This window comes from Aquila chrysaetos, chromosome 12, assembly GCF_900496995.4.
Source record: "Aquila chrysaetos chrysaetos chromosome 12, bAquChr1.4, whole genome shotgun sequence".
Taxonomy (NCBI): Eukaryota; Metazoa; Chordata; class Aves; order Accipitriformes; family Accipitridae; genus Aquila; species Aquila chrysaetos.
Window position 1 is genome coordinate 38,583,073 of NC_044015.1, and position 27,309 is coordinate 38,610,381.

General features: G+C 38.5%; 2 protein-coding genes across 9 annotated transcripts; both read right to left on the reverse strand.

Annotated features, from left to right (window-relative positions):
• Positions 1-291: 291 nt before the first annotated feature.
• TACSTD2 (tumor associated calcium signal transducer 2) lies at positions 292-4,300 on the reverse strand. 2 transcript variants are annotated; one of them, XM_041127628.1, is made up of 2 exons: positions 3,182-4,300; positions 292-418 (listed from the first exon to the last, which is right to left on the reverse strand). In XM_041127628.1, exons 1-2 carry the CDS (start codon positions 4,037-4,039, stop codon positions 329-331), a joined length of 948 nt encoding a protein of 315 aa, XP_040983562.1. In that variant the 5' UTR covers positions 4,040-4,300; the 3' UTR covers positions 292-328. The 2 variants fall into 2 exon arrangements, with proteins under 2 accessions (XP_040983562.1, XP_029887767.1); XM_030031907.2 differs by lacking the exon at positions 292-418 and adding an exon at positions 460-2,904 and having other exon boundaries at positions 3,085-4,300.
• A 3,251-nt stretch (positions 4,301-7,551) lies between these two features.
• On the reverse strand, positions 7,552-27,309 carry MYSM1 (Myb like, SWIRM and MPN domains 1). 7 transcript variants are annotated; one of them, XM_041127620.1, is made up of 22 exons: positions 27,144-27,309; positions 25,773-25,840; positions 25,448-25,523; positions 25,175-25,245; positions 24,034-24,111; positions 23,871-23,897; positions 23,217-23,295; positions 22,396-22,494; positions 21,018-21,781; positions 19,670-19,800; positions 18,362-18,465; positions 17,353-17,430; positions 16,156-16,244; positions 15,778-15,832; positions 15,643-15,693; positions 14,871-14,945; positions 14,401-14,589; positions 14,030-14,162; positions 11,856-11,961; positions 11,675-11,732; positions 10,804-10,836; positions 7,552-9,959 (listed from the first exon to the last, which is right to left on the reverse strand). In XM_041127620.1, exons 2-22 carry the CDS (start codon positions 25,829-25,831, stop codon positions 9,579-9,581), a joined length of 2,736 nt encoding a protein of 911 aa, XP_040983554.1. In that variant the 5' UTR covers positions 25,832-25,840; positions 27,144-27,309; the 3' UTR covers positions 7,552-9,578. The 7 variants fall into 7 exon arrangements, with proteins under 7 accessions (XP_040983554.1, XP_029887748.1, XP_029887747.1 ...); XM_030031888.2 differs by lacking the exon at positions 25,773-25,840 and having other exon boundaries at positions 11,675-11,729; positions 27,144-27,279; XM_030031887.2 differs by lacking the exon at positions 25,773-25,840 and having other exon boundaries at positions 27,144-27,279.

The following is a 27,309-nucleotide window of genomic DNA, read 5'->3' on the forward strand; positions in this document are numbered from 1 at the left end:
AATCGCATCGTTCAAGGTGCTGCTTGAAAGCTGTCAGCCAGTGCCGCCTAGAACATAAAACTGCCATCACTATCATCATGCTGGCTGTACCCACGGAACCCACTGCAAAGTGGATAAAGCCAAATTACTTAAATACAACAAACAAACACGCCATTAAAACAGGGTGATGTAATCAGGAAAAGGATAACAAGAAATTTCAGAGTTAGAAATCTATAAATTAGAGTGAATAAGAAAAAGCATTTTAATTTTGTAAAAGCTGACAAGGAGTTCATTTTCTCCTTTTCAGTGAGAACATCGGCAGTGGATGGAAAGTCAAACAAGCTGAATGTCATGGACTGTTACAGTAAAATACTTGATCTACCATCTGCAAAAAAGATACTAATATATAGCCCGAGAGGTGGTATGACTGGAGCAGCAGGAAAGAAAGGAATACTTAGCAGGACCAATGGGTATATTTGGTTTATTAAAGTCCAGATCCTACAGTAGCTTTACGTAGCTTTATTCAAGTAGAATGATCTAGTGCAAAGAGAGGTTCTCTGAGCTCTGCACTGCAATTAATCTTCCCCTTCTTTTGATTAATTGCAGACACATACCTTACCACTCCTATTAAATGACGCTAGTGCATTTCCAGTCCCCTAGCAGCATGCAGTCTGCTGGTGGTGATGACTAGCAAGAAAAGAACTGACCACAACACATGATTTTCATGCAGCAGTCCTTTAATGATTAATAAAAATATGAAAGGCATCACAACAGCCTCTCTTCTCAATCTCAGCTTCTAAAAAGAAAAGCAGGAGCCAAAGATGCTGAAACTGTTACCTGTTAAGATTTTTTCAACAATTAGTCACTTTTGCCTCTCCTAATCAAAATTATGCCTACATGTTAATATTCTATTTTAATATAAAAGCTCATCATTTACCTTGAAAATATTTTTTTTCATATGACAGAAATGAGAAAAATGCAGTGATTTTAAAAGAATGTTGAAAGCCACAGTAGATCCCCAGAAAAGACTGCACATCTCAGGATCTTCTCTTTTGGAAGGACAGCACAAACCTCTCAAACACATAGCTTTTATCAGCTCTGCATAAGTTAAGAAAGTGGTTAAGCAATGTACTTGGAAAATTTTTATTGTCATTCTACATTTCCTCAGCACTGAGGGCTACTCAGCTCCAGATTTTTAATTTAATCCATTTTATAGAAACGTAGTTGCAAAATTGTGTGGAGTTAGGATAAGTTCTGAATTTTCCTATGACTTGAGAAAATTCAGCCTAGATATTAAATTCTCACTTCATCTTCTATCAGTACTAATGTACATACTTGACTGAAAAACAACCAGCTTGGACCTGTTGCTGTAAGGCACACAATTAAATTATAGACCCTGCTCCAAAATTTTTTGAATGTATTAATACCACTGATGCAATTGCATAAAAATCTTATTTTGGGGAAACATGATGCATCTGCCCCATTCTATGTATCCAAAGTCAAAATACTTCCAGCACGTAAGTGAACAAGAATGAGGTTAAATGGAAATGGTGTATGTTGAGCCAAAAATTACTAAACAAACACACACCTCCACCCCCCAAACAGCAAGTCTCTTCTATATAAACAAAGGCAGAAACAGAATCAAAGCATCTTCACTTTTTTCAGAGTGAAATACACATCAGAGATGCATATTTAATAGTTTGCCCTAGAAGCAGCACATTACTGACTGTTATTACAATTACAAACTAGTAATGTTGAAACTAATTAACAGAATAAAAGAGGTGACCCTGCTGCAGTGCCTAGGTGTAGCAGTCTCATTGTGAACAAAGCAGATTAGACTGATGGGGCTTCAGACATCCATATGCAGTACAGAGAATATAACTGCCAATATTTCAACATTTAACAACTAGCATTATTTTCTTTAAAATGTCCTTCATGGTGGATATGACCTCTCAGACAAGTAACACAGCAGATGAGTAGGTAGCAAAGAAGTCCAGTTCTAGTGTCTTGGCCAAATTCCAACTTCAGTAATTACACTCTGCTCTTAAATTCCCCCTGCAGCTCTGCTAGAATAAAGCTCTTTTTCAGCTTGTCCTTAAGCATTGTCTAGTATTCCTGTGAAGCTGTACAACACTGAAAAATATCTCCTCCCATTAAAATTGCAAGGGGAATTTAGGTAGACAGAAAGCTATTACCAGAGTTTGAATTTGGGTGGAACACCAAGGTTAACTTACACTTGCATTGGGATCAAGGGATCTTTGCTGACTAGGAGTGTCAGACCCTTGTTAAAGAGCACACGTGGGAATAGCTCACTGTGCTGCCTGAATACAAACTCGGAAACTCCGCACCTGGAAGTGACCACAGGAATGTTTCCTAACAAATGACTCTGTATAAAAGCCTCTGGAGCTGTAGAATATCTTATCAAAACCTTATTTGGTTATTTAGTAGTATTTATGAAATTATTTGTTGATTAAAAAAAAGTTCTAGCAACTTTAAAAAACCCCCACATTTTAAAAAAAGTCTTTACCAACAGAAAAGCAGCTATATAACCCAATCATGCCAAGGCAAGTATTTGAATTTTGGTAAGTAGATATACCAAGAACCACTCAAAGAGTATTTAAGCAAGCTGAACCAGGCCTGCAGTACTAGTGAAAGCATTCTACATTATGCTAAATAGAAAACTGTAACAATTTTCTTAGCCTCTAAATTGGGACACATTTAAAATATTTAGGTAACTTGATTCCCAAATTAGTTTATACCCAAAACCAAAAAATTCATTCTTACTAAACTAGAATAATTTAGAATTATCACTGTACAAATTCCTGTAAAAAGGAAAACAACTCTCCAGATCCATCCACATACACCGAGTCTGTTTCCTATTTGTATTTTGTGCCTTTTTTTTTTTTTCTTCTTTTCTTCCTGTTCCTTGGGAGCTACTGGAGTGTACTGCGAAAGGCATTACTCAAAGTTCAGATTGAAAAATTTCTTCAGAAACAGCTAACAACTTTGTAAGAGTAATGCAAGCATGAAAATCATCATTCTTAGTACTGCCTTGGGATGAGAGTATGCCAAAGGAGACTGGGGAGAGAAGCCGGTCCTTCCTTCTTGCCTGCCTTTTTTCAGATCAGGGCAGCTGTAAGCTTAGTGCTTTTATTTCACCCATTTCTTTACTCTCAACTGTCTCATATTTTCTTGTCCGCAGCCACTTCAGAACAACCAGCACAGTGATGCCAAAGCCAGCGGTCAGTATCACCACTGTCACCACAGCACTAATGCCAGAAACCAGTTGTCTCATGCAAAACTCCGGTGGCTTTTCATCAACATAGTAAATCCATAGTTTTTCAATATCCAGAGCATCTCCATTGACAGAGACAGTTAACGTACTGTTGGAATGAAATACAGAGTCATCTTTTATATCTTTTTCAAAGTAATAGGCTACATCAGCTATATCTACGTCACACCTAGATTTCTTAGAGTCATTCTGGTTCAGGCCAATTTGGATAAGTGGGGAATCATACTTAATGGCTGCGATGTACTTGGGGTGCAGTTTGTATCGGCTCTCAAACAGATGTTTCAGGGCGTTTGCTACCTCGGGAACATCGAAGGCACTGGACCTTTTTTTGTGCTTCAGTTCAATGTAGATCCAGCTTGTTCTAACCAGTTCACTACAACTCAGGCTTTTGCCACCCTTCTCAGTTCTTCTTACTCCAGCAGTGTTCACACACCAGCAAGTATCAGTTTGATTGCACTGCCTGGCTTTGAAGATACCACTGTCCTCGCAGTCTGGATTGTAAATGCCATCATTATCTAACAGCCCACGGGGACGGCCCCGGAAGCGCTTCTCCTTCAGGGGGATCATTTCTGCCTTCATCAGCAAGCATTTTGAAGTCAGTGTTGAACAGTCTACCTTGTGATTTGAACCTACCAGCATGCAGGTGCAGTTCCCAGATGCGTCCTGGGCACATACCGTCCACTTGTTGGTCGCACAGGTACAGTTGCTCTCTGCTGCTGAAGCTACCGCCAGAATCAAACCCAGCAAAACCCCAAACAGAGGCTCCATATTGCAGGTGAGAAGTGTCGATAAAGTCCCGAGTGAGAGCAGACAGTATCTGAAGCTTTAATCCATTCATGGAGTCTGCTCATTTCTACATGCTGGTGTTCTGCTCCCTTTATCAAGATTCAAATCAGACCCACCAAACAGGTTCTCCTTCCAAAACAACTGGCATCTCATACCCAAATCCTAGAGAAGTCAACAAGCTGCCCATTCATCTGTTACTTCTCAGGGAGCAGTGCCGATGCCTGCCTCCCCTCTTGATGAGGAAACAACAGGGAAGAGACAAAAGCCAACCTGAACCACAGCTCCTACCTTGGGCTTCCCTTATGGATTAAAGCACAAGCAGCTTGCCCTTTTTCTTCTTCACACTTTATATGGACTGTGCAAATGCATGTTTAAGGAATTTCTCCCATTTCTGTTGGAAGAAATCCTACTCCTCCACTTCATCATGGTTTTTCCTGCGTATCCCATCACACAGCTTCTGTATCATTCCGCTCTCTAGAGTCTTATCAGTTATGGACTTCCTCCGTTCTACTTTCCTATATTTATAAAACAAAGCCTTTTGGAGTTTTATGTTTGCTGCCTGGAGTAGCTGCCTATTCAGGAGAAACGGCTGTTCAGTAGTTTGATGGCTGCTCTCTTACTTACAGAGCACAGGAGCGCAGCCTCATCTTCCAGCACGGAAAGCTTCTCTCCCTGCTCTCCTTTGGCACACTCTCATCCCAAGGCAGTACTAAGAATGATGATTTTCATGCTTGCATTACCCTTACAAAGTTGTTAGCCGTTTCTGAAGAAATTTTTCAATCTGAACTTTGAGTAATGCCTTTCGCAGTACACTCCAGTAGCTCCCAAGTGTCCTAATGATCTACAAAGCACAAGTTAACCATTTCCACGTGTTTCGGCAGCAGCTGAAAGATGTTTTCCAGTTTGCATTAAGCAAGTCCCATTCATCCGATTTGTCAAACACTGTCAGACACTTTATAAATCATTATTTTGCAACAAGTAACGACCACAGAACAGCGTATACGCCACTCTCCCATCCACACAACTTGCACACTGCCTTGCCATCATCTCTTTTACCTGTGCTGCTGTTTTCCTGAGGGCCTGCCCTGCTTCAAATCAATGCAAGCTGGGCTACTTGCAGTGATGGCATGCCTCCATGGGAACAGTGGGAAGTTACCCTGGCTGCCAGTGAGTATTTATAACAGAGTATAGGTTTAATATTAGAGGTCCAGATGTAAATACCCTCTACCACTAGAGAAGGGCACAATCTGGAGTTGAACTTTGCAGCTAGACCTATTTCTAAATAAGCTACAGAAACACATGCTACTTGAGGGAGCAAAGATAAGACAAGTTCTTCAAATTATTCCTGACTCCTTTATACCACATTATCACACCTCTCCATTTCCCCTTCCTTTAGATAAAAGTAACAGTAGTTGCCTGTAATTGAGATCTACAGCTAAAATAATTATTAAAATTGCTAGGTATTTCAAGTTGTCATATTAATGATTCTTTGATAAGAGTTTAGTAACTCTTTTCTCATTTTTAATTTCTAAGTCATTCATTTACCTATAATAACTGCTTTTTTTTTGAAATTCCACATCCCTCCTTCAAAGTCAAAATCCATTTAACTGTCACCTACGTACTCATATCTTGTCTTTTATTTCACATTATGAACTCTAGCAAGAGTAAGTTTTCTTTTTCTTCTCTCTGGAGGAGAGAGCCTCAACTGCTGTAAAGTTACAGCTTGCAAACCAGCTTCAGTGAAGCGACGGCCGTTTCTATACCACTGAGAGCTGCGCTGCCCTTGTGCTTAGAAAGCACCATACGGATGGGCAGTAACAGGACTTTTTAGTAAATAGCACTGTGCTCGTATGCTGTTGACAGATGTTCATGCTTTGTCTCAGCCTCATGTTATCATTTGATAGTTTCCCCTTTTTACGGACACTTTAGAGGAAAAAAGAGGTTTGTCAGAAGTAATATATGGAAGAAAAACCATAGGTAACTAAATGAGATGGTCTGTTTTCCCTACCAGTGGAAGATTCTCATTGCTTTACCTTAATTAAAAACTGCATTGTCTCTTCCCTCAAAGGTAGCCAGAAGCACACTGACAGTTTTACAATATACCCATCACCAAGCAAAAAGTGTAGAACAGTGGCAAGAGAAGGGCAAAGAAGGAATAATTTTAAGTTCCCCTGATAAAATTCCATAAATTGCCAAAATGAAAGTGCACTTTTCTGTTGACTTTTTTGTGCTGGTGGATTTTGCCCTCTGTAAATAAGGAGAGGACAGACTTATTTTAAAGACAAAAGTCTTTCCAAATATCTATATACATAGATATTTATATGTATAAAAAATATAGATACGTAATGCCTCTGTGACACTAAAAAAATAAAAAGTATTATTTCCTTTAATCTGTGCTAAGCTGTAATGGCACTACAAGAGTTAATTCTTTAGAACAGCAGGCTGTAAAAGGAATAATCCTGTAGGAAATGTGGAGTGCATTATTTCTTTAGTGATCTCTGCTTCCATGGAAACAATTTCTCGGCACAATTCTAAATCTCATAAAAATAGGGCACGAGGTCTATGTAAAACAGCAAGACATTTCCAATTAAACAACCAGAATGCTTTTATCTGGGCCATTAAATACTTTGTCCCGTATCAAATATGATTACAGTGTTCACTGGGATGTTAACAACCAGCTACTTCCCATGCGCCGGCTCTGCGGGTCCGGATGAAGTCACCCTGCACGCATCCTGACGCCCCTCGCCTCCGCAGCGGGGTTCGCAGCAACAGCACAGCACGTTCCCGTCCCCTTGCAGAGGCCGGGGTGCACCGCTCCGCCACACCGCGCCTTTCGAGGTGCGCCGTCCACCTCCGTGCTGCTTCCTTCCCACCGCCGTGTCCTCACAGCTCAGTAATGCCCAGCAGACCAAATCCTCTGCTAGCACAGCAGGAAGGAGTTTGTCTGGCTTCTGCTGCAGGCAGAAATACAGCTAGAACCAACACACTCGAATCAAATTTGGGTAATGAATACGGTTGGTTGAAAGGTAATCTGATGATCGCCTTCAGAATTCACTGGAGTTGCCCAGGAAAACAAACCCATTACATTACTTACTTTAGTGATCCTACAGCCAGGATTCTCTCTCTGAAAACAGCGTGGAGAATACCCATCTACCATCCTGGCGCCCCTGCCACAAAGCACCACTGGATAACTTTTGGAAGGAGACTAAAGCAGAGGGTTTGTAAGCACAAATGAAAGAAACAAATCTATACCAAGGTACACAGCTACTGCCCATAAATTTAATCACTGGCCAGAAGTTCCCATACAATACTACTACCAAGAACAGTTTTGCTCTTCATCCAAACCCCATTTTGTATCAGCTGTGACAACGCTCCCTCTAGTGGCTGTGGGACTGCGTTGAATCACTGGGTTATTGACACTGACTTGGAGTAAATAACCAGATCTGATGCTCAAGACAAGAAGCTATTACAAATACGGAACACACCTTTCAAGATACTGCATACACAGTCTTTATTAGCAGTCTCCTGTACACAATCAGTCAGGAATATCAAAGCAGCAAGCAAAAGGGAAAAAAAAAAAAAAAAAAAAAGAACATCAATGGCAACAGTGTTAACTTTTTGTTTGGCTGGGTTCCGGTTTGGTTTAGTTCGTTTGTTTGTTTTCCTCAACTGAATTGATCTTGGGAAGTTACTTATTTAAAAAAATATGGGCATTACCCCTCCCCTGGAACACGAGGCTTATATCCCTGTGAAGAAGCACTGCTGATAACTGGGACAGCAAAACTTGACTCGGCCAACAAATACCCATAAAGGGTATTTGCCAAAAGTTACATCTTAGGGGTTGGGGCTTATTTTTTTTTTTTTTTTTTTTTTTTAAACTGTTGACTCTTCCAGTTTAAATTGTATCATTCTACTTGCTACTCAACCACTTCCCACCTCCTGAACAACAACTTGGCAAGGCATAACAGCTGGTCTTACATAAAGGAATAGTGTAAGAGTCCACACAGGTACACTGAAACAAAGCTAGCATAAAAAGAATTGCTGGATGGGAAAAAAAAAAAAAAAGCTTCCCCCAAAATATTTAATGCCTTATATGCATTTGGTAGCAAATCTGGTAGTATTAGTAAAATGGATTTTTATCTTCTTAGAAGCATGCAACTTCCAAACTCGTATTGTTAACTGCACAGTCAAAATAAATTATGAAAAGTAGGTTAGTTCTTTCCTGCCAACAAAATTATTACTTCGCATCACAAGTGTGGTCTTTCCAATTCACATACGGTATCGGGTGATAATACTGGATTAGGATGGTCTTGCAGTTTTATTTCCTCCCACACCACCCTGCTAATGAACTCTTACAGAATCTGGAGTCTTTGCATGCATGTCAAAGGCTCAATACTGCACCACATCCTCTTCTCAAGAGACAAACTGCTTCAAGTACGTTTTACTCAAAACTTTTCTTATGTAACATCACTGTTAAATCCAATTAATACAACTGTAGTACTTTAACTCATTTCAATCATTAAATAGAGAAGCAGCCAGCACATTGTTACCACTACTGGGTTAATACTGACATCCATCCCTAAATGCCTGGAAATAGACCATATGTGGACAAAGAACATTATCTACTTCCTATTGCTGTTACACAAGAGGTTCAAAATTCTCTTCCTACAAATCAGAACTAATTACAGCTTTTAGTACATACATTTACACCGTGTGATTTTTCTAGAGAGTAACCTATGCAAAACTGCAAAAGAATACCTTACACTGCAGACCACTCCACAACTAAGTAGGGAAGGAATGCTTTCTCACCGAGAGTGTAGTTCAAACTAGAAATACAGAAAACCATGCAATATTTTTAATTCGGAAGTCCCAAAGATGACATTTTAGAATATATGCAGACTGAGTCAGCATGCCTTATAGAGATGGATACACCAAGTATGTAAATTATACATAGTAGTGGGATCTAAAGCTGCGCACCAGCAGATCTGAACATAGAAGAGAGCATAGAACATCCACCGATATTTTTAAGTCCACAGCTCTTGCATCTGCATTGGGAGAATCACTGAGTATCAAGGGCTCACGTTTTCATACGATCAGGTTCTGCACCTTCCACTTAGTAACAGAAAGAGACTAACATTTTACAAGGTGTTATAAAAAAGTAATGTTAACCTCCTGCAAAGGGGTTCCCTCTGTGGGATGCAACTCTACTATTTTAAAGCTTTTCGAACTCTTTATACAAATGAAAAGCTGAAGTTAAAAATGTAAACATATAAAATCTTAAAATTCCATTTATGTTATGTAGACCTAAATATATACAGATTTATTTTTTTTTTAAATAAGAATCGAGTCCATTGTCACCCCTCTAGATGTAAACTCAAGGTCTTGCTTGCTTCATGTTCTCAAATACATTTTAGACCTCTCTGAGAAACTTTGCCCAAGATAAATCTGTGTAAATAGTAATAACTGTATATGAGTCAAGTTTCCTCATGAATTAGAAAGCAAAATTTAAAGTACATTTTTTCTATAAAGATTCACAGTGATATAGCTCATGAAACATTTCCAAGTTGCAATCAAGAAACTCCTCAATCAAGATCAATCTGTTTATGACTAAGTTATCTGAATATAGACTTGCATGAAATAACTGAAGAACTGATAGAAACCAGTATGTTTTCTTATTGAACTGCACATTATAGAGAAGACTCTGGATATAAAAGTTGGTGGGGTTGTTTTTTTTCTTTAAATTAAAGACAAATACTTTTCTGCTTGTTGCACTCAGTTTGCCATCAATCAAGAGCTCTTGTTTCCACAGGAAACAGTGGCAATTAGAAGTGGACAAATCACAATGATCTGGCGGAACAACATAACATCTCCCCGTAGAACGGAAGATCAGAAAGACTGCAACCTGTAATAAGACAGGAGTTACCATTTCCACTGGAAACAAGCACAACCACTGCTGAGAAGTCATGAAAACTTGCCAGCTTTTTCTCCCCAATATAGAAGCAAGATGGCAAAGAACATGCCAAAAAGCTACTTGACCACAGGGATCAATGGGCAGGGAATCAAAATCAAATGACACATTAAACTACAACTGAATAAAACTTTAGACTGGGTATCAGGAAAGTTTGAAGTCAATGAGCTACAAAATTTTCATTTCAGTTAAGTTTCTCTTTTGTGAATTCATTCAAACTTACAATCTCTAACGCGTCAAGGAACAAGTTCATTCCAAGTTAGATGTGTACTGGTTAAAAAAAAAGAGAAAATTCCCAAAGTGAAAGACTTGAGAGAGGACAAACCCTCCTCGAAGACTGAAGCACAGTATTCTTGCCAGGTGGTCCTTCTTCCCAAATGGCAGGCTGTTGGTCAATCAATTAATTCTGTGGCACTCTTTTTTTTTTTTTTTTTTTACAAAATGTTAGTAGTAAGCATTCCTCATGTAGTCAGGTCACACACATCAGGAGTTTTTCAAAGTGTGTTTAACAATAAGATGACCGTAGATTCTGTAACAGTTACCATTAAAACGGATAATAATTCTGGAAGAGTTGACATAGTGGGGAAGAAGAGAAGAAAATGAAAAAATAAAATCAAAATTCCATAATTTTGTCTTGTTAAAGCCATCACATTGGCAATTCATTTGAACATTCATTCTCAGTTTCTTCAGCACTACTCTTTTTCTCACTCTTGTATGTGGAAAGGAATAAGTTTTCGATCTGAGTTAAGAACTCTTCAGCAATGAAGCAGTTTGTTACCTTGACCAAAGTCTTCCTCATGCACTCCAAAAGCTAGTCAAAAGAAAAGGAGATTTTTAAAAAATTGTCATATTTCCTGAGTTTGTTTATTCTAGCTGGTAAGTATTCCAAAGGGATTTTTATTTATTTATTTAGGATTAACACTACAGAAAGTGTTCAACTGTACAATATAAATTTTAGAAAGGAACAGTCACACAGGAACACATGGGTGATTTAAAACCAATTCTTTAAAACCAATTACACAACAGCTAAATTCAAGAGTATTCTACCAACTCAATTTTAGATTTAAGCTGTTTATAAGCAAAGTCATGTTGAGAGGGAAAAAAAAAAATTAAGATGCGGGTAATCACTGTGTATGTGTTTTCTGTTTATGTCTTTTGCTTTGGGCAGATTTTCTGTCTTGTTTGTGCAATTAATGTTACAGCTGTAGTTATTTAGAACTTCATAGCAATGACGACACTGACTGGAAAATTGAAGTTCTCACTTGTGCATGACAATCACGGCACAGCGCTACTTTACTGATCGAACAAAGGACTAGGAAGTTCAAATCTGCTCTTGAAATGCATGCAGCTCTCGACACCTGAAGCATGCAACATGCTGAGAAGAGACATGATTAATTTGCCATTCACTCTTCTCCAGACTGAGGTTAAAACCCGGTATCTGCACATAACTGTCAGCCCCAGCTCTCTCAAACGAGCATCCTTATGTTCGTTGTGTTTGTAAGTAAAGAAGCTGCACCACAGAAGTCATTTATTGCAATTAGCTTACATCTGATTTGTAAAAACGTGACTTCAGGTGACTTCTCATGGTATGAAACAGATTTGTATTTAAAAAAAACATTTAAAATTAAAAAAGCTAAAAGAAAACTTACTTTCTGCAAACAAGTCAGGTCAGAATCTCTATGAAAAATTTTATCCATGGGGACACTGCTGTTGAAAGAAAAACAAGTAGTAGTGCTGTAGAAAGCAGACACACATCTGTGTTGAGACATCAATAATAAGCACACAAAAATTCTAAACTGGCTATTCTTTATAATAGAAATAGACACGTACCTATGGCAGAATCTGTATTTTTCAATTATCCATCGTGTTTTTTCAAATATTAATTCCCACTGAGGTTCCTCCAACATCTGCTGTACTTCAAATTTGTAGGGCAGGCCTGTAATCAATTGAACATGATTATTCAGTGTTTCTAGGACACTCAACTTTTTTTTTTTCTTTTCTTTTTTAGTTTTAGGTGCAATCCCTTCCTTCCCCGTAACTGTTCATAATTTATTACTGACTGCAGAAGCCTGCAGTCCTGTTACTTGCCAATGTTAAGGAGGCTAAAGTAAAAGTGTGACATATTTTGGATTCCAAATTTAATTTTGGTGGGAGTCGGGAACAAACCCATTCTCCTCCCTACCCTCGCCAATTCCTCATACCATAAGGAAGCACACAGAAATCTACAACATAACAGGAAAATAGCAAAATGAATGGAGTTTTTATAACTTATTATCACTTCTGTAGTCTCTCTAAGATCTATGTGCTTATTATGTGAATAAAAAAGGTTTTGGTTTTTGTGTATGAACTGGCTGATGAAGTGGCTGACTATTGTTCTAGATTTCAGAGGAATTTTGCTCTTAAAAGGAAGAAATTCTTCCAGTTTATTGCAGCTGGGGGAAGAGGAATTTAGAAAGTATTCTAAAGGAACACCAGAAAATTACTTGCAGAACACAATTCAGTTACCAAACATCAGGGAGAAAGAAAGAGCCTGTAAATTTCAGTAAGTCATTTTAAAAAAACAAAAAACAAAACAAAACAAAAAAAGCAAGCCTTTCCAGGCCTTTCATAAGAATTTAACGAAATGAAATGCATACTTTCCAACTAGACCTCAGAGTAAGTGAAAAAGAAAGCAATAAATACAATTTGCTATTTGAATAAATCTCAAACGTGAGAAGTTGTTCAGTGCAGAATGCATTTCCAAGAGTAAGAATTAATCTATAGAAATATTTGTGGCTCTCATGAAATACTGATTTTCATTCATTTGCACAGTACTGTAGCGCTACTGCTACGGCATAACTTTTCCAAAGAGCTAGAGGAGATACCATTTTGTAAAAAGTTGATTTCAGGAGTTAAACATAAATATGAAGTCCTCTCAGACAGAAAACCTATGTGACCAAGAAAACGTCTACTTCTAAGGGCAGGTAAAGTTTCTAAGTATTTTAACTCCACACCACAAGGGTGGGATGCATGGGAAATGAGGATAAAATTACGGTACTATCCAGTATGGTAAACAGGAATTACTGCACAGATGTGGCCACCACTTCACTTCCCCCAGGAGCATGGAGCAAGTTTCCAGGCAGATGGTCTCCCTTGCTTACTTCCACAGGAAAAAACAGAGGGGGAACTGTCGGCTCACACGGCCTCTGCTACCGCATTGCCAAGAAAACGGGAAACCTTGGAGTTTGGATGCAGAAATCAGGACTTAAACAGGGGGGGAGGGAGGAGGAAAGAGATGAGGCAGCTACCATAACCACAGACTGTTATCATGGGAATTTTCCTCAAATTAGTGTCAGGGAGCAGAAGATCTGATCATCACTTGAAATACCACAGGTTTTATATGAGAGGTTCTTAAACTACTCAAGAAAGGAAAACATCCTGTTTTCATGAAATGCCGATGACATTTTTGATCAAGAATTTGTTGTCTTAGGTTGGGATTCATGCCAGCACAGCATTTCATCTTTCCTATCTTGTGTTTTCCTGGACAGCTGGCAAGTTTGATCCTTTGACCTTCTGAACGCTAAGTTACTCAAATAAGGATTTTGGCCGCTATAGCAGCCGATTCTTTGCTATTATATTTCTGTCTCCTCGATCAGAGGATCTGTTCAGAATTTTGTAACGCAGCAAAGTCTAAGTAATACAGGTGAAGCATTTTCTCAGCTGTTTGTATGGATACTGTATGTAACTAACAGCGACCCTTGCCCCAACCCTTTAATTTCTTTCACGGATTGTGGGAAATACTAATACAGAAAAACAACCTTCTATCTATTTATACCTGTACGTTCTTGTCGCAACAGCATGGACTACTTGCAGGATTACTCTTTAAGTGAAATTCCTGGTTTTCTACAACACAAGTTACTAACTTAAATACCTATTTCTCAAGTTCAAGAATAGACAACATTTTGTCCCCTAGTATCCAAAAGGAAAAGAAAAATTAAGACAATGGATAAAGTGTCGGTACTTACGGTAGGAACCATCAGAACTGATCTCATCGCTAATTACTAGACAAGTAATCTGAGAATATGGAAGAGGATTATTTCGGTTGTAAGGACTTATAATCATTCCAATGAACATGGCACCACCCCTGGAGAAATAACTCTAAAAAACCAAAAAAACCACAAACACACAAAAAGAATTCACATCCAAGAAATACAACCTTTTTCAAAACAGCATTCTGAAATTAAAGAAGTAAAATTTATGTCAATTTATGAATAAACTGATTTTCAGATGCATTAGAGCAATAACGTGTATTAACACTGTAAATACCAGGGAGGCTTCAGGGTTCTTGGGGTTTTTTTGCTACTTATTTATTTTTAATGTACAGACCAGCAAGTACCTGGTATTTAGCCTGCGTGTCAATATCTCGTATGGAGGGGTTGGGGTCAAAGGCCGGGTGGGAATGGTACCACCCAATAACACTGTATCCTCTGGCGGCCAGCGTTTCCGAGGCCTGCGTCTGAGATACTGGATCCATCTCGCACTGCAGGCCTGTACTGAGACTATTGCACGGCTCTGCTGCACAAACCTGTTAAAAAACAGTCTCCAGCTAGATAAATGCAAGAAGTCCCCAGCGGTGAAATAAACTTTAAAGAATTTTAAGAGTCATATACCAGATCTTCCTCAGGATAGAGTTGTCAGGCCAACACTTGAACACAAGCCTAACCCTAACATTCCAAGATTACAGTAATTAACTTAAATATATTTAAGTAGTTGCCCTTCAGAAATAATATTTACATCTATTCAAATGATATATATTACCCTAACAGTTTAATATTTTACAGAAAATGTAAAAAGACAAACACTTACTTCTACAATTTTATCAGCTTCAGAGTATCTTCCACCTAGCAGCCCTATTACTTCTGCCATAGACACATGAGAGTGCTGAAACGATATTAAACAATTATTAAAGTCCAAGTTGTAGAATTTCTCCCAGTTTTGATCTGCACACGACAGAATACATTGGCATCACAGCTACAAGTCAGTAACTTCTCAATGATGTTCAGAAGGAAAACTGAGGACAGGTAAAGATTCTCAAATACCCAGTGTTTCAATTTAAAGCAAACAGAAAATAAGATGGTTGCTTATTATATACACGCATGTATATGGTGCATTTGTATAACACTTCCATCCACGAAGCAATGCTAGCTTCAAAAACTGGAGCCTGTGCAATGCTGTGCTGAACAACTGCACTAATTTTGGTACAACCTGTTGTTAGTAAAAACCACACACATTGCTTTATAAACACAAAATCAATACCCAGACTAGTAGAAAATGAACCCGTAAGATTTCAAAATGGCAGCTCATTTGAGAAAGTAGCTTTAAGCAAATTACATTTAAGGTATGATGGAGATTAGTAAGTAGTAATGCTCTCATTAGTTTTTCTAGAAGGTAAATGGTTGTACGCTAAGCACAATATAAAACAACTTTACTCTTTTAGGGGCTTGCTTTAATACTAGATTCTCACTTCTAGGTCTGAATAGAAAGAACTCTATGTCTCAATCATCTTATGTTGCCCATTAAAAAACCAAAACCACAACATATACATCATAATTTTTTGAAAATAAAACTTAATTCTCACCAAATCCATTATTAAAAGTGCTTCGGAAGACACTTTCACCTGAAAAGGTTCCTGAAATGATAAACACAATAATGAGCATAAGAAAAGTAACCTAAGTAATAAAGCATTCTTGATTATTCACTTGTAGGTACATACCTGTTTTTCTTCAGTGAATAAACAGCACGGTATCAGCTGAAAGGGATCAAAGGAACTATAAAATGAAAGAAAATTTCTCTAAAGATGTAGGACAGTCAGGAAACTTTTCAAGTCTCCCACTGTCTCCTTGGCAGAGGAGGAATAACCTTGTTTTCTCTACTGGATTTTCTCATCCCACACTAGGATGACTTCTACCAAATACAGAAACTTCAGTACCCACACTCCTGAATTTTCATGTGAAACATTTGAAATGCATACATGTTATTGCAGACCATAATACATAGGAATGATTTGCAGCGTTCCAGCCCGACACTACCCAAGACATTTTTTTCATTTCTAGAAGATCTATGTTTCAGCATGATGTACATCAAATAATACCTTTTTATTTGTCTTGAACCTTTTGAAGATTTTGCAGGTTTCAGTTTTTCTTCCTCTCTTCTTCTTGCTAATTCTTCAGCAGACAGATGCTAAAAACATTAAAAAAAAAAAGTGCCTTAATGTCTTAAGTGCTGTTTCAGTAGCGATTCCAAAACCAGCCCAGAATAAATTCTTGACATCAGTGTCCTCTTGATATGCTATCAATTTGTGTGTGTTACAGGACTACTCAAGATAGAGGACAATGGCCATAGCAGAATCAGTGTGAAAGTAATGACAATCAGAGATCTAGACCACACGATGCCTGATGAGAGAATTCTTACATTCTCCAAGTCAATCAAATTCAGTAATATCACAACCCATATCGCAAACCATGCATAAATGCAAGTGTGGTAATTAAGGAGAAAGTCCGCCGCTACAATCCGTGGCCAGAGTTTATCATGATACCTCTTTAGGGATGAGTGTTTTCAAACTTTATTTCCATCCAAATACGTATTTTGCAGAAAGTGTTGGAATTATTAGCCACAGTTACTCAAAAATAGGTATGACATCGTAACATTATGGAAGTAATTGTTACAGATACTTAGTACTGAAGGTTGCAGATTTAAGTGGTTTTCTATAGGAAAAAAATAGGATGTTTACAGTTCTTCGCTATTTGTATAATTTGAAATTGTAGGAATGGACAAGCAGGTATTTTCTTTCCAAGTCTTCTGTAAAGAACAAATTTTTCTAAGCACTTCGTAAACCACAGTATTTCTGGGCATATTGCTAGCAGCAGAATTAATATTAGGAACTTGTATCACCTGCATTATCAGCACAAAGAAACCATATTGAACTGAAAAAATAACATTTAAATCTTATTCTCCTATCCCCTACTGTTAGCTTTAGGAAGGCAGTTAACTGAAAATAAAGGGTCATGAAATCTGCTACAAGGCATGGCAAAGAGCTTTACAGGCATAAAACAGAGTAGGGTGATACATGCTCACAACACAAACACCTTTGTAAACACCAAAGTAGTTGTATTTATCAGCAGCAAAAAGATGTGACAGCTGCTCCATTATTTTCAAATTATTGCTTCCACAAGGAGAGGTTAAGTACCTATTACACAACTGTTTCCCTTGTATATTTGATGCAACACCACCTGTTAGCAATTAGCAAAAATTAATTCTTCAAGGAAAGTTTAAAAAGACAGAGGGTTACCTCAAATGTCTGTCCTTCCAAATCCTTTGCATCACACCAGTTTCCCCAAGGGTCTCGCACTCGCCGTCTTCTTGTACGCTGCAGCAAGCAAATCAACACGAGTCAAGGATCTCACTCCGGAAAAAACTGCATTTACTTCATTTAATCAGCCATAAGAACATTGTCCAAAAGGTTACTAACACTACGACCTATTTCCAGAAAAGAAAGAACACCCTGGAGTTCTGTAGAATTAAGTAGTTCACAATCTGTCATGAAATATCATCAGTGAAGTTTTCAGTTTTTAAGGCTGTAAAGCATAACACCTGGTTGACGTTCCATGGATCATCAACACCTCTGACAGCAACACTGCATTATTATCCAGCTCTGAATTATAGCTCAGACAATACAAAAAGCTATAAAACCAGTATGTTTACACCTAGTGTATGCTACAATTCTTTATAATTCTTTTTAGAGAGATTGATTTAGTTTTCTTCTCAACCGATTTATTTTGCTGTGAAGTACTTAAAGATGCTACGTTAAATATGAATATGGAAATTAAATCTGGCAAGCTTTGATAACTCATGTACTTATAAATGAGTTACTACTGTACTTAATTGTGTACTTTAATTGCGTGCATACACCTACTATACTTAACAGTTAAAATGCAAGCAACTTAATCACCTGCTACCAGTACACTCCACTATCTTCTGGCTAATTCAGGCTAATAAATGATGGAGGGGTGGGGAGGGAGGGGTTAGGGCTGCAGGGAAAAGACTGAAACACAATTGTAGTTAAATACCTGAACAGAAATCAAATGTGTAAGATATCAGAAGTTAGGGCAGACACCTGTCAGATAGCAGAACTTGAACTTAGACCGACACTCGAATTACAGGGCATGCTAATGAAACTGCAAACTGAACGAGAGGAGAAATTTCCTGAGATGCCCTAGCTTGAAAATGAAAATTGAAACGACCTTCATGCTGAATGTTTTTTGCTGCTCCCCCCCGCCACACCCCTCACCAAAACGTACCATGGACTGCAAGCGCTGAGCAAGCTGGTATGCTTCCACTGTGTCTTTGCCTTCTTTGGACCGTGTTTTATCAGCTGGTTGTGGTCGGTTATAGACAGCCTGTTCTACAGGATACAGAAGAGAGATACACTGTACTTCAGCAAAGTATGAAGCCACTTATTACTGGTACAGAGCAAAGAATGATATAGATAAGTGGTAATGACAAATGCCATAAAGAAGAAAGCAACAACAGAAACCCCGCAGTGAAAAGACATCTCTTGATGGTCATATTTACTGACTGATTATATAGCCCTCTCCCACTACCACAGTATTTCTAAACAGGAAAAACTCCTTCCTTACTGTTAACTCATTTTTAATAACCTTTACTTTCAACAAAAAGTATTTGCAGGACATTCCTCCTCTCCTAGGTGACTGTCATTCAGCTTTGGACCAAAATCAATCCAGAGACTCTAAGCCAAAGTTAAGTTATAGGTGTATATATACTTTTAACATGTCACCTAATTTTAACATTTGAATCTTGTAAAAGCTAGCCCTGAGGATGAAGACATTGTTTTTTATTTAGGAAATAGGTATAATTCAGTGTGGGAAAAGAAACAATCACTTGAATTCTGTCTTACACGGAGGGAGGGCAGAACTTCAGATACAGCAGCTATCAAGAAAAAGAATCCAACACTGGACACACAGAAAAGCACAAAACAAAAAAACCCCCACCCCACCAGCTGGTGTGCAATAAATGTGAGGTGAGGCAGAGGGGGGGGGGAGAAGAAAAAAAAAGAAAAGGTCTTGTGTAAAACCAAAAATCCATAATCCTGTAAGCAGGTTACAAACTCCTCTAGATTTTCAAAGGTCATGAGAGACAATCTGCTCAGAAGATCCTTCCTAGTAAGGATTAACGTGTATCCTTCTGTGTGAGCAGTATACCCTAACATTAAGCAGTCCTTCAACATTAATACCAAAATAGGCTACAGCCACACAGGTTGGAACACAGCTATACTCACAGTCCAAACAAAGATTCTCTTCTACAGAACTTAAATGTAACAACAATTACTATTTAAGACATTAAGAATATAGAGAAGTTGGAAGATTATCCACATGGATGCTTGATTCCGATTAAGTGCAGTCATTCGCGCTTCAATGAAGTGAACTTACGACTTTTCTTTTAAAGACACATCTACTAACCTTAACGTTCAGCCTTCAAATGAAAACACGCATTTTAGTCAAAAAAACCCCTGACAATCAACAATAGATATGTCCAGCAGGTACTGATTAGAATTTAAGTTCTGAACTGATTCCAATAAAAATACCTACCACAGCCAAAGTTAATTGCTCCTATTAGTTCCAAGTATGTGTGGATCCGTCCAATGCAGTTAACATCACCGCAGTTCTTCAGGCCTGGACGTACTGAAGTCTTATTCAGGTATTTGGGTTTACATCTCTCCCTAAAATAAAGTATAGCACGTTGTCAAATAGTAAAACAAATCATGGCAGGAGGAAGGAATTGCGTGACTTAAGCTGAGGTTAAGATGAGCCACTGAAGGGTTTTTTTCCCCTCCGCAATGCACGCACTTACACACCACTACGCAGGGCAATCACAGCAAAAATATAAACTTCAGAAAACACGTACAATTTATTTTAGGGTTATCCATACACATTCATACTTAGGCAGAGTGAAACTTGTGTTCCATGCATTACAACAAACTCTTCAACACGACAGATGCCAGGAAGCAATGAATTACTTGGAAGTACTACGATACTGTTAAACTGATAGAAGAACGTCTGCATTAGATTTGTCTAAATAGCTCATATAATCATAGGCTTCCTTGGTGTAATAAATAAGCCTGTTTCCACTCTCTATGCACTTACGACTTGCTTTTAAACTGATACTGAATCATTTCAGTTCAACACTTCTCTGGTATGAAATTTTAGAGTTCCTTTACAACTAGAATAAGCTGTCAATACAGAAGACAACTGAATGAGAACAGAGTTAAACTCAGCAATTTGTTCTACTTAAAAGCAAGCTAACCAAGACAACAAGCACACAAACCAAAACTGGTAACAGAACAAACTGTATTTTGAGCCTGCCACCACAAATCACTAAGGTTCCTTAAACTGATTCTTTGGAGATGGAACATAAAATATTCAGGTGTACAAGCACTACTCCACATTGATTCTTAATTTGAAGTATTTTTTTGGTCAACACTTTGCTCTAGCACAGACTATTTCTTCTAGCTGCCCTTCTGTAAAGGCAGTACACAATGCTACAGACCTCATTATAGAATTAATTTAATTGATTATTTTGAGGGACCATTTATTAAAACCGTATATGCATTCTTACATATAGGATGACAAAAATTGGAAGAAAATAACGTAACCAAAATGGATGCAGCTCGTTCTGATATAGGACACTCGTTTCAATAATGCTTCAAAGTATTTTCATTGCTTAGCTTCCAGAATGCCAGAAAAAAAACTGGGAAGATGCAAAAGCAGCATTAATAATAAGTGCTGTTCACTGGCAATCTTTATAATGAGACCATAAAATTAATTTTACTCTTTTCAGAAGTAAGCTATTAGTACTAAGTAGTGTTTTAACTACAACAAAGCAGGACATGAGTCATCTCAATCATTTATTTCCGTAAATGAAATTAATGCATCTTACCATTGATCCAAAATATAATTCCTAATTTTCAAATAACGCTCTGGTGTTTTGGCCTGGCGCCCTTCAAAAAATTCAGGAATAGCTTGCTTTTCTTCTTCCAGAATGATGCTTCTGTCAACCTCTGCTTCTTGATCAGGTGGCTTAAGCTCCTCTGCTTCTTCTTGATGATCTTCATCCACTTGGCATGGGGAAGGAAAAAGCAATCCATTATCACCCAGGTCTCTCTGTTCCTCATTACGCTCTTGATCAGTTACTCGTTTAGTACCACTAGATGTTACTAGTCTGCCTTGTTCAGCTTTCTCAACAGAATTATTGTATTGCTGGTAATCTAAGTTCACAGATTTGTCACCGTTCAGGTGCTGAGAACATGTTGCTGCAACACCTGGAAATACTAATGCATCCACTGTATCTTGCTTGGTATGTTGAAGATCCTCTTTAGCTAAAGAAATTGCAGAACTGTGTCCAACAGATGAAAAACCATGTTCCATTCCCTTCCTTTCTTCAACTGGACTTTTTGAAATAACAGATAATGCAGATTTTCCAGTTTCTTGCTGGAAGGTAGGAGAAACTAGTTCATCCATGTCATCAGTTATGTCTACTTCTTCATCATCTGATAGCTTTTCAATTTTCACTGCATTCAGATTGGGATCTGCACGGCCTCTCAAGCTTCCAGATGACCACGCTTCTACCCTTATCCCATCTTCAGTGGGAAGACTGCTCCCACACTGACTTTGCTCTTCTTTTTCAGAATCACCATTTTTTGCCTTAGGAAAATATTAAATACTTTTAGGAGGGAAAAACAAAACAATCCCCTCTGCCTCCCAAATAGTCAGAACTATTTTACTTGAACAGCAGACACTCTGAAGTGTTTCTTCTTCATCTTACCCTTTTAATACATTTTAATCCATTGTGATTGACTTTTACACAGCATTATAGGTATACTTCTAGCCCAAGTGTAAATTAACATGTGTTTCCATTCAAAAAAACCTAGACAGTAGTAATTTCTTCTTAAATGCCCCCGAAGTCTCAAATGAGGCTAAAGCTAAAACTACAACACACAGCTGGAAACAGCTGTATAGTGGAAAACAAGTATTTTCAGACTAACAACCAACAGTATAAGGGACTACAATTATACTACATTTATTGTTTAGTTATACCAGCAATAAAAATACTGAAGTCATTCCAGGAATTTGAAATCAGGTCTGACTTCACATTTAAATCTGCAAATAAGCATATTCCACCTTTCTGAATATGGGAATAAATAGAGTATGTACTTTAACAGCAGTACCCTGAAAAGACAGATCAAAAAGCAAGCTACAAGTACAACAGCATACTTGTCAAACAGCCTTTTTGCTAACTACAGAGATACTCCATTTACCTTGTTCTTAAAATACTGCCGAGCATAGCTCTTTACTTGTAGAACAGTACGACTTCCAATCAACTTGGCAATTTTCGTCCACCGGCGGCCAAATTTCACCTAGTACGACAAAGCACGTTTAAGTTACCCAGATTCTAACATTCCAGACATTGCACTTTATGTGCCAGAAGAGTTTGAAAACTCAATTATTCATTACAAATGCACAGAAAGTACAGCAAACCCATGGTGAGGAACCTCGCTATTCATATTCTACCAAGAAGAAAATTGCACCCAACAGTAAGAATTACTGCTATTCTTCTTAACTAGAGGATCTTCTTCACCCAGTTCAGGCACACTGTAAATTATGCTGCCTACTAACCCAAGGAATCCTACCGAAATGAATTTGTACTTGGCAAAGCAAACCCTGTTATGTTCAGCACTGTACAACCATGTAATCTCTAAAGACCTTACAGCAGTAGTTAAAGGATTTCACTTTATTAGCTGATTTGCCTTGAGAACACGCTCTACTTCCTGTAGTTAACTCCAGCATCATGATTGTACAGTTCATAAAGCTGTATATTTGAGATATTTTGTGATCTCAAATTGTAATCAGCCTCACATGAACAAAATCTGGTAAACAAAGCCATTTAGGGGGATTCATCAGTATAAATCTGATTTATCATTATTACACTCTTAGTAGATGGCAATTATTCTTAACACATTAGAAGTACAAAAGCAGAAGCAGATCAATATAACATGCTTATTTATATTAATTATTGTTTTCCTATTTAAGATGAACTAATGACTTCTATTCAAAATATTACATATATAAACAAACTTACCAGTCCTTGTTCAAACAGTTCTTTTTCTTCTGATGTCCACTTTAATGAGTAGCTAGCTGATTTTGTAGGTGATCGCACCCTAGGAAAATAGGACACAGAAGTTAATGCTTTCTTAAAAATATACAAATCCCAGTAACTGAAGGCAACTTCTGACAGGAGGACTACTCCCCATCTTTGGTAAAACTCAAGGTATTGTTTTAAACATGAATGTGAATGATAAATAAAATATTGAGAATCATGTCAGGTTCTGCATCGCAAAGGAAGATTCAGGGCAACACAATATTCATCAGTAACTAACAGTACGGAAACACTTAAAAGAAGCAAACAGAAAAGTTCAGGCAAGAAAGCCAACTAGAATTAACAGGGTGTGGGCTTGTTGTTGGTTTTTTTGTTTGTTTTTGTTTTGGTTTTTTTCCCCATAAGGACCACTGTGTTACAAAAACCAAACTAGTTTACTACAGGCCTATTATTACATGCAACAGTATTTCTTCGTGTTGAAAGGTCTATTAAATAATTTTGTACAGCCAAACAAAACGAACTAAGGAGCTGTAACTTTTTTTTTTTAAATAGTGTCTGGTAACAAAAAAAAAAAAAAAAAAAAAAAAATCAGATGCCACATTTGAAAATGCAACTCAATCATTAAAATGTACATACATGACTTTTCCAGTTTTCTTATGTGGGCTGCAAATAAAAAACAAAGTGAAAATAAAAATTAGTAATTGTGATGCTGTTGCATATCTCAGCAAATCACCTTATTTGGGAAGGACTTTTCATTTCTTCTCATCTAATTGAGAATTTTTCCCAGAACACAGCTTACCTTTTCATAGATCTTTTCTCTGCTTCCTTTTGATTGAGCCATATTTTTTCAGAAAGTGATTTATTAGATAAATAATATCTGAAATTGTTACTAAGTAAGTTTTCAAACCACCAGAGATATTTGTACATGTGGGAATTCTAATAATCATATAAATTACACTGGTTCATAATTATTCAGCTGTAAAAGCAAGTACTGCACTGCTTTCAAAATTGAAATACACACTAATTTCACACACTTCTACTAGCTTAATGCATAAAGAAGTGACATTTGACTTCTGACCCCCCATGCTCACTTTACTTTCAGCAAACTAGGTATCCTGTTTCTACAACAGCATTCTTCTTTTTTGACTTAGAAACCATACTAAAGTAATTTTCATCATATTGAAACCTATGATGCTGATAGCTATTAGATTGATTACTATTTTCAAATTAAGCCTCAATAATTCATTCTGTTAGGAAAACTTTAATTGCTTTATTTTCCCATTCCTCTATTACTTTATATTACTACTCTCAGTTACAAAAAGAACAGGAAAATAAACTAGCCCATGATTACTACTGCTATAGCCTACCTAGTCTGCGAGGTCAACTTATGCCAGAAAAGCTACTACTGGACCAATTAAGGCAACACTATATTAAAAAAAAATAAGAAATAAAAAAGCAGCAGCTGTTCCTTCTCTTTTTCATCTTGCATGCTGGCAGAAGTATGAATGTAGCCAGACAAAATCAGACAGTAAACCAGTCCAAGTAAAGAACAATTCAGCAAAAAGAACTAGCTATTTTTAGCCAGATCAGCTGTGTGATCAGGTTCACTACGAAGCCACACAAATAGCTGCATCAGCGCCATGCTGGAGGTGGCACTGAACAAGCAGCAGAAGTGGGGATGAATATTGCTATTTTTGGTGCCAGTGCCAGCTTAAATCTGACAAGCTTTGGAGTAATTTTCTGAAGAATCAGAAGCACCAGAGGAAGCTGCAAGCAGCTAGATGATTAATTCAGGGGTCCTCCTTGATTTCTGCAATCTACCTACAAGATGACAGTGCTTCAGTCATCTTAACAAGAAAAGATTTGTCCAGTTCCTTTGTGAACAGGAAGTTTTCTATTATTACACAAGAAAATGTAGAAGCAAATCAGCAAAAGGATACTCTTCTTCCAGCAACATTTTCTCAATGACAGCCCTGTTTTCTTCACTAATGCTGCTGTCCAATGTCCATGGCTGCAAACAATAAAAATACATTTTAATATTTGAATTCTGTCACACTGTTACTTGAGTATCAAGAATGTATAATAGTTTCTAAAAGTAAACAAAAAGCGCTGGTTAAAAACCTAAATGAGCATGTACGTGGAGGGAAGAGAATGGAGAAAACGGAAGTTCTGATAACCTTGCTAGAAGTACCATTCATTTAAAAAATACTTACGAGACTGTTGTCAGTTCTCCAAGATGAGTAAAGATAGTGATCCTGCAGCAAGCTTGAAGCTGTGTTTTCACGACCTCTGAAAAAGATTCCAGTGTTCAAAATGACACATACACATTCAAACAAAATGAATGCTGTCAGAGTGAAAATAACAGTGTAGTAAGTAACAAAAACATTAACAGAAGATGACAGAATTAGATACTAAAACCGAAACCATATAGTGCACACTATTATATAAATGTTACTCTCTTGTAATATTTCATTAGACATAGCATAAATCCCCCTCAGTGAGTCATCTTTTTTAGTAATCTCAGTAGCAACTCCTCACCTATCCCACTGCAGACTGTATGAGATACCAGTAAAACCCCGAATAGTAAAAATTCTCATCCGGAACAACTGAAAGCAGGAGGAACCATGTAAAATATACACAAATGAAAGAGGTCAGAATTATATGGAAATATAAAAACCCATATTTTTAACATTAAAAGCATCATCGAGTTGTAGAAATGTCAAGTGGAGATAATACATCTTTCCCCCAACAAGGTAAAAACACCCTCTTGTAAAGACAAACCTCTTTTACTCCTGAGGAGAGCTCATACTTACACAAGGTTTAACAGAATCCTATCATATGGAATTGTTAGGGATCTTATGGCCTTCATCCAGGTTATGCTTGATCTCTTCTGTAAATAACTACCTATTACTTTTAGAAATCTGTCACTGATTAACATAATTGATCAAATTTCTTCTATTTTAATGCAGCATAAAATCTCCTTAGTAATTACTTGTTTTCAAGAGGTTTCTGAAGACTAATTAGCCCTATATCCCCTACAATGCTACTAAATTAAATTCACCTACTATTCTGATCTGCCTTGTGCCAGCAGTTCAAACCTCTCTTTATAGGTAAGGATAAATCCCCATGTACAGCTGGAAACCAATGGGACTCCTGCTTCTTTTGGAGCATATCAAGAAACGGGTCAGATTAATAGTCTCCTTTGCCCAGTATTCTGTCTCCAGCAGCGGCTGGTGCTACTTGAGGACAGCACATGAGTCCAGCCACCACCTCCGACACAGTCCTCCTATGCTCTCCCAGCACCTGCAACTGCTGGATTTGTAGTGTTACAATCGCTGCCCGTTCTCTTCCACACCTGTTTACAGGTAAGGCCCCTTACCTGTGAATTTGTGGAATCGGTTTTCTGAACCTCCCTACGCTCAGTCTCCCAAACATATCTGCCTCCGCCAGTTCGCTACCAGTGATGCGACGCAGCACCTTCTGTCTATGTATTTTAAAGGAGTCTCCTAGCAGCCTCACCAAGCGTCCGCATTTCACCTCCTGCTGGATGCGACGACAGCAGTTCTGCGTTCCTCTCACCCCAGTAAGATTTCACAGGCCCCGTTCCCAGTGCCCGGCCCGAGGATGCCCCACACCGGCGCTCCCCCTCTCCCCCCCGGGCCCTCAATGAGACTCCAAGGTCTCTCCCCTCAAGGGCCCGGCGGCGGGAAGCAGCAGCAACGGCGGCGGCAGCCGCCCGGGCAGCCCCCTCAGCAAGCGGCTTCCCTCCCCTCACCGCTCCCTCACGCCAACCCCGGCCGCCGCGGCCACACAACCCCCCCCCGCTTCCCGCCCGCCGAGGGGTGGCGATGAGGGGACGCGCTGACCGGATCGGCAGAGCTCCCAGCCCGCCTTACAGCCCTCACTCACCCCGGCACCGCCTCTCCGGGCACGGCCGCCGGGTCCCCTTCGATATCCACCTCCGGCTCCTCCGCCGCCGCCGCCGCCATGACACCGGCCCCGCCGATCTCGCGAGAAGAAGCGGGAAGAGAGGGGCGGCGGCGGCGGCGGCGCATGCGCAGCCGCCCTCAGTGAA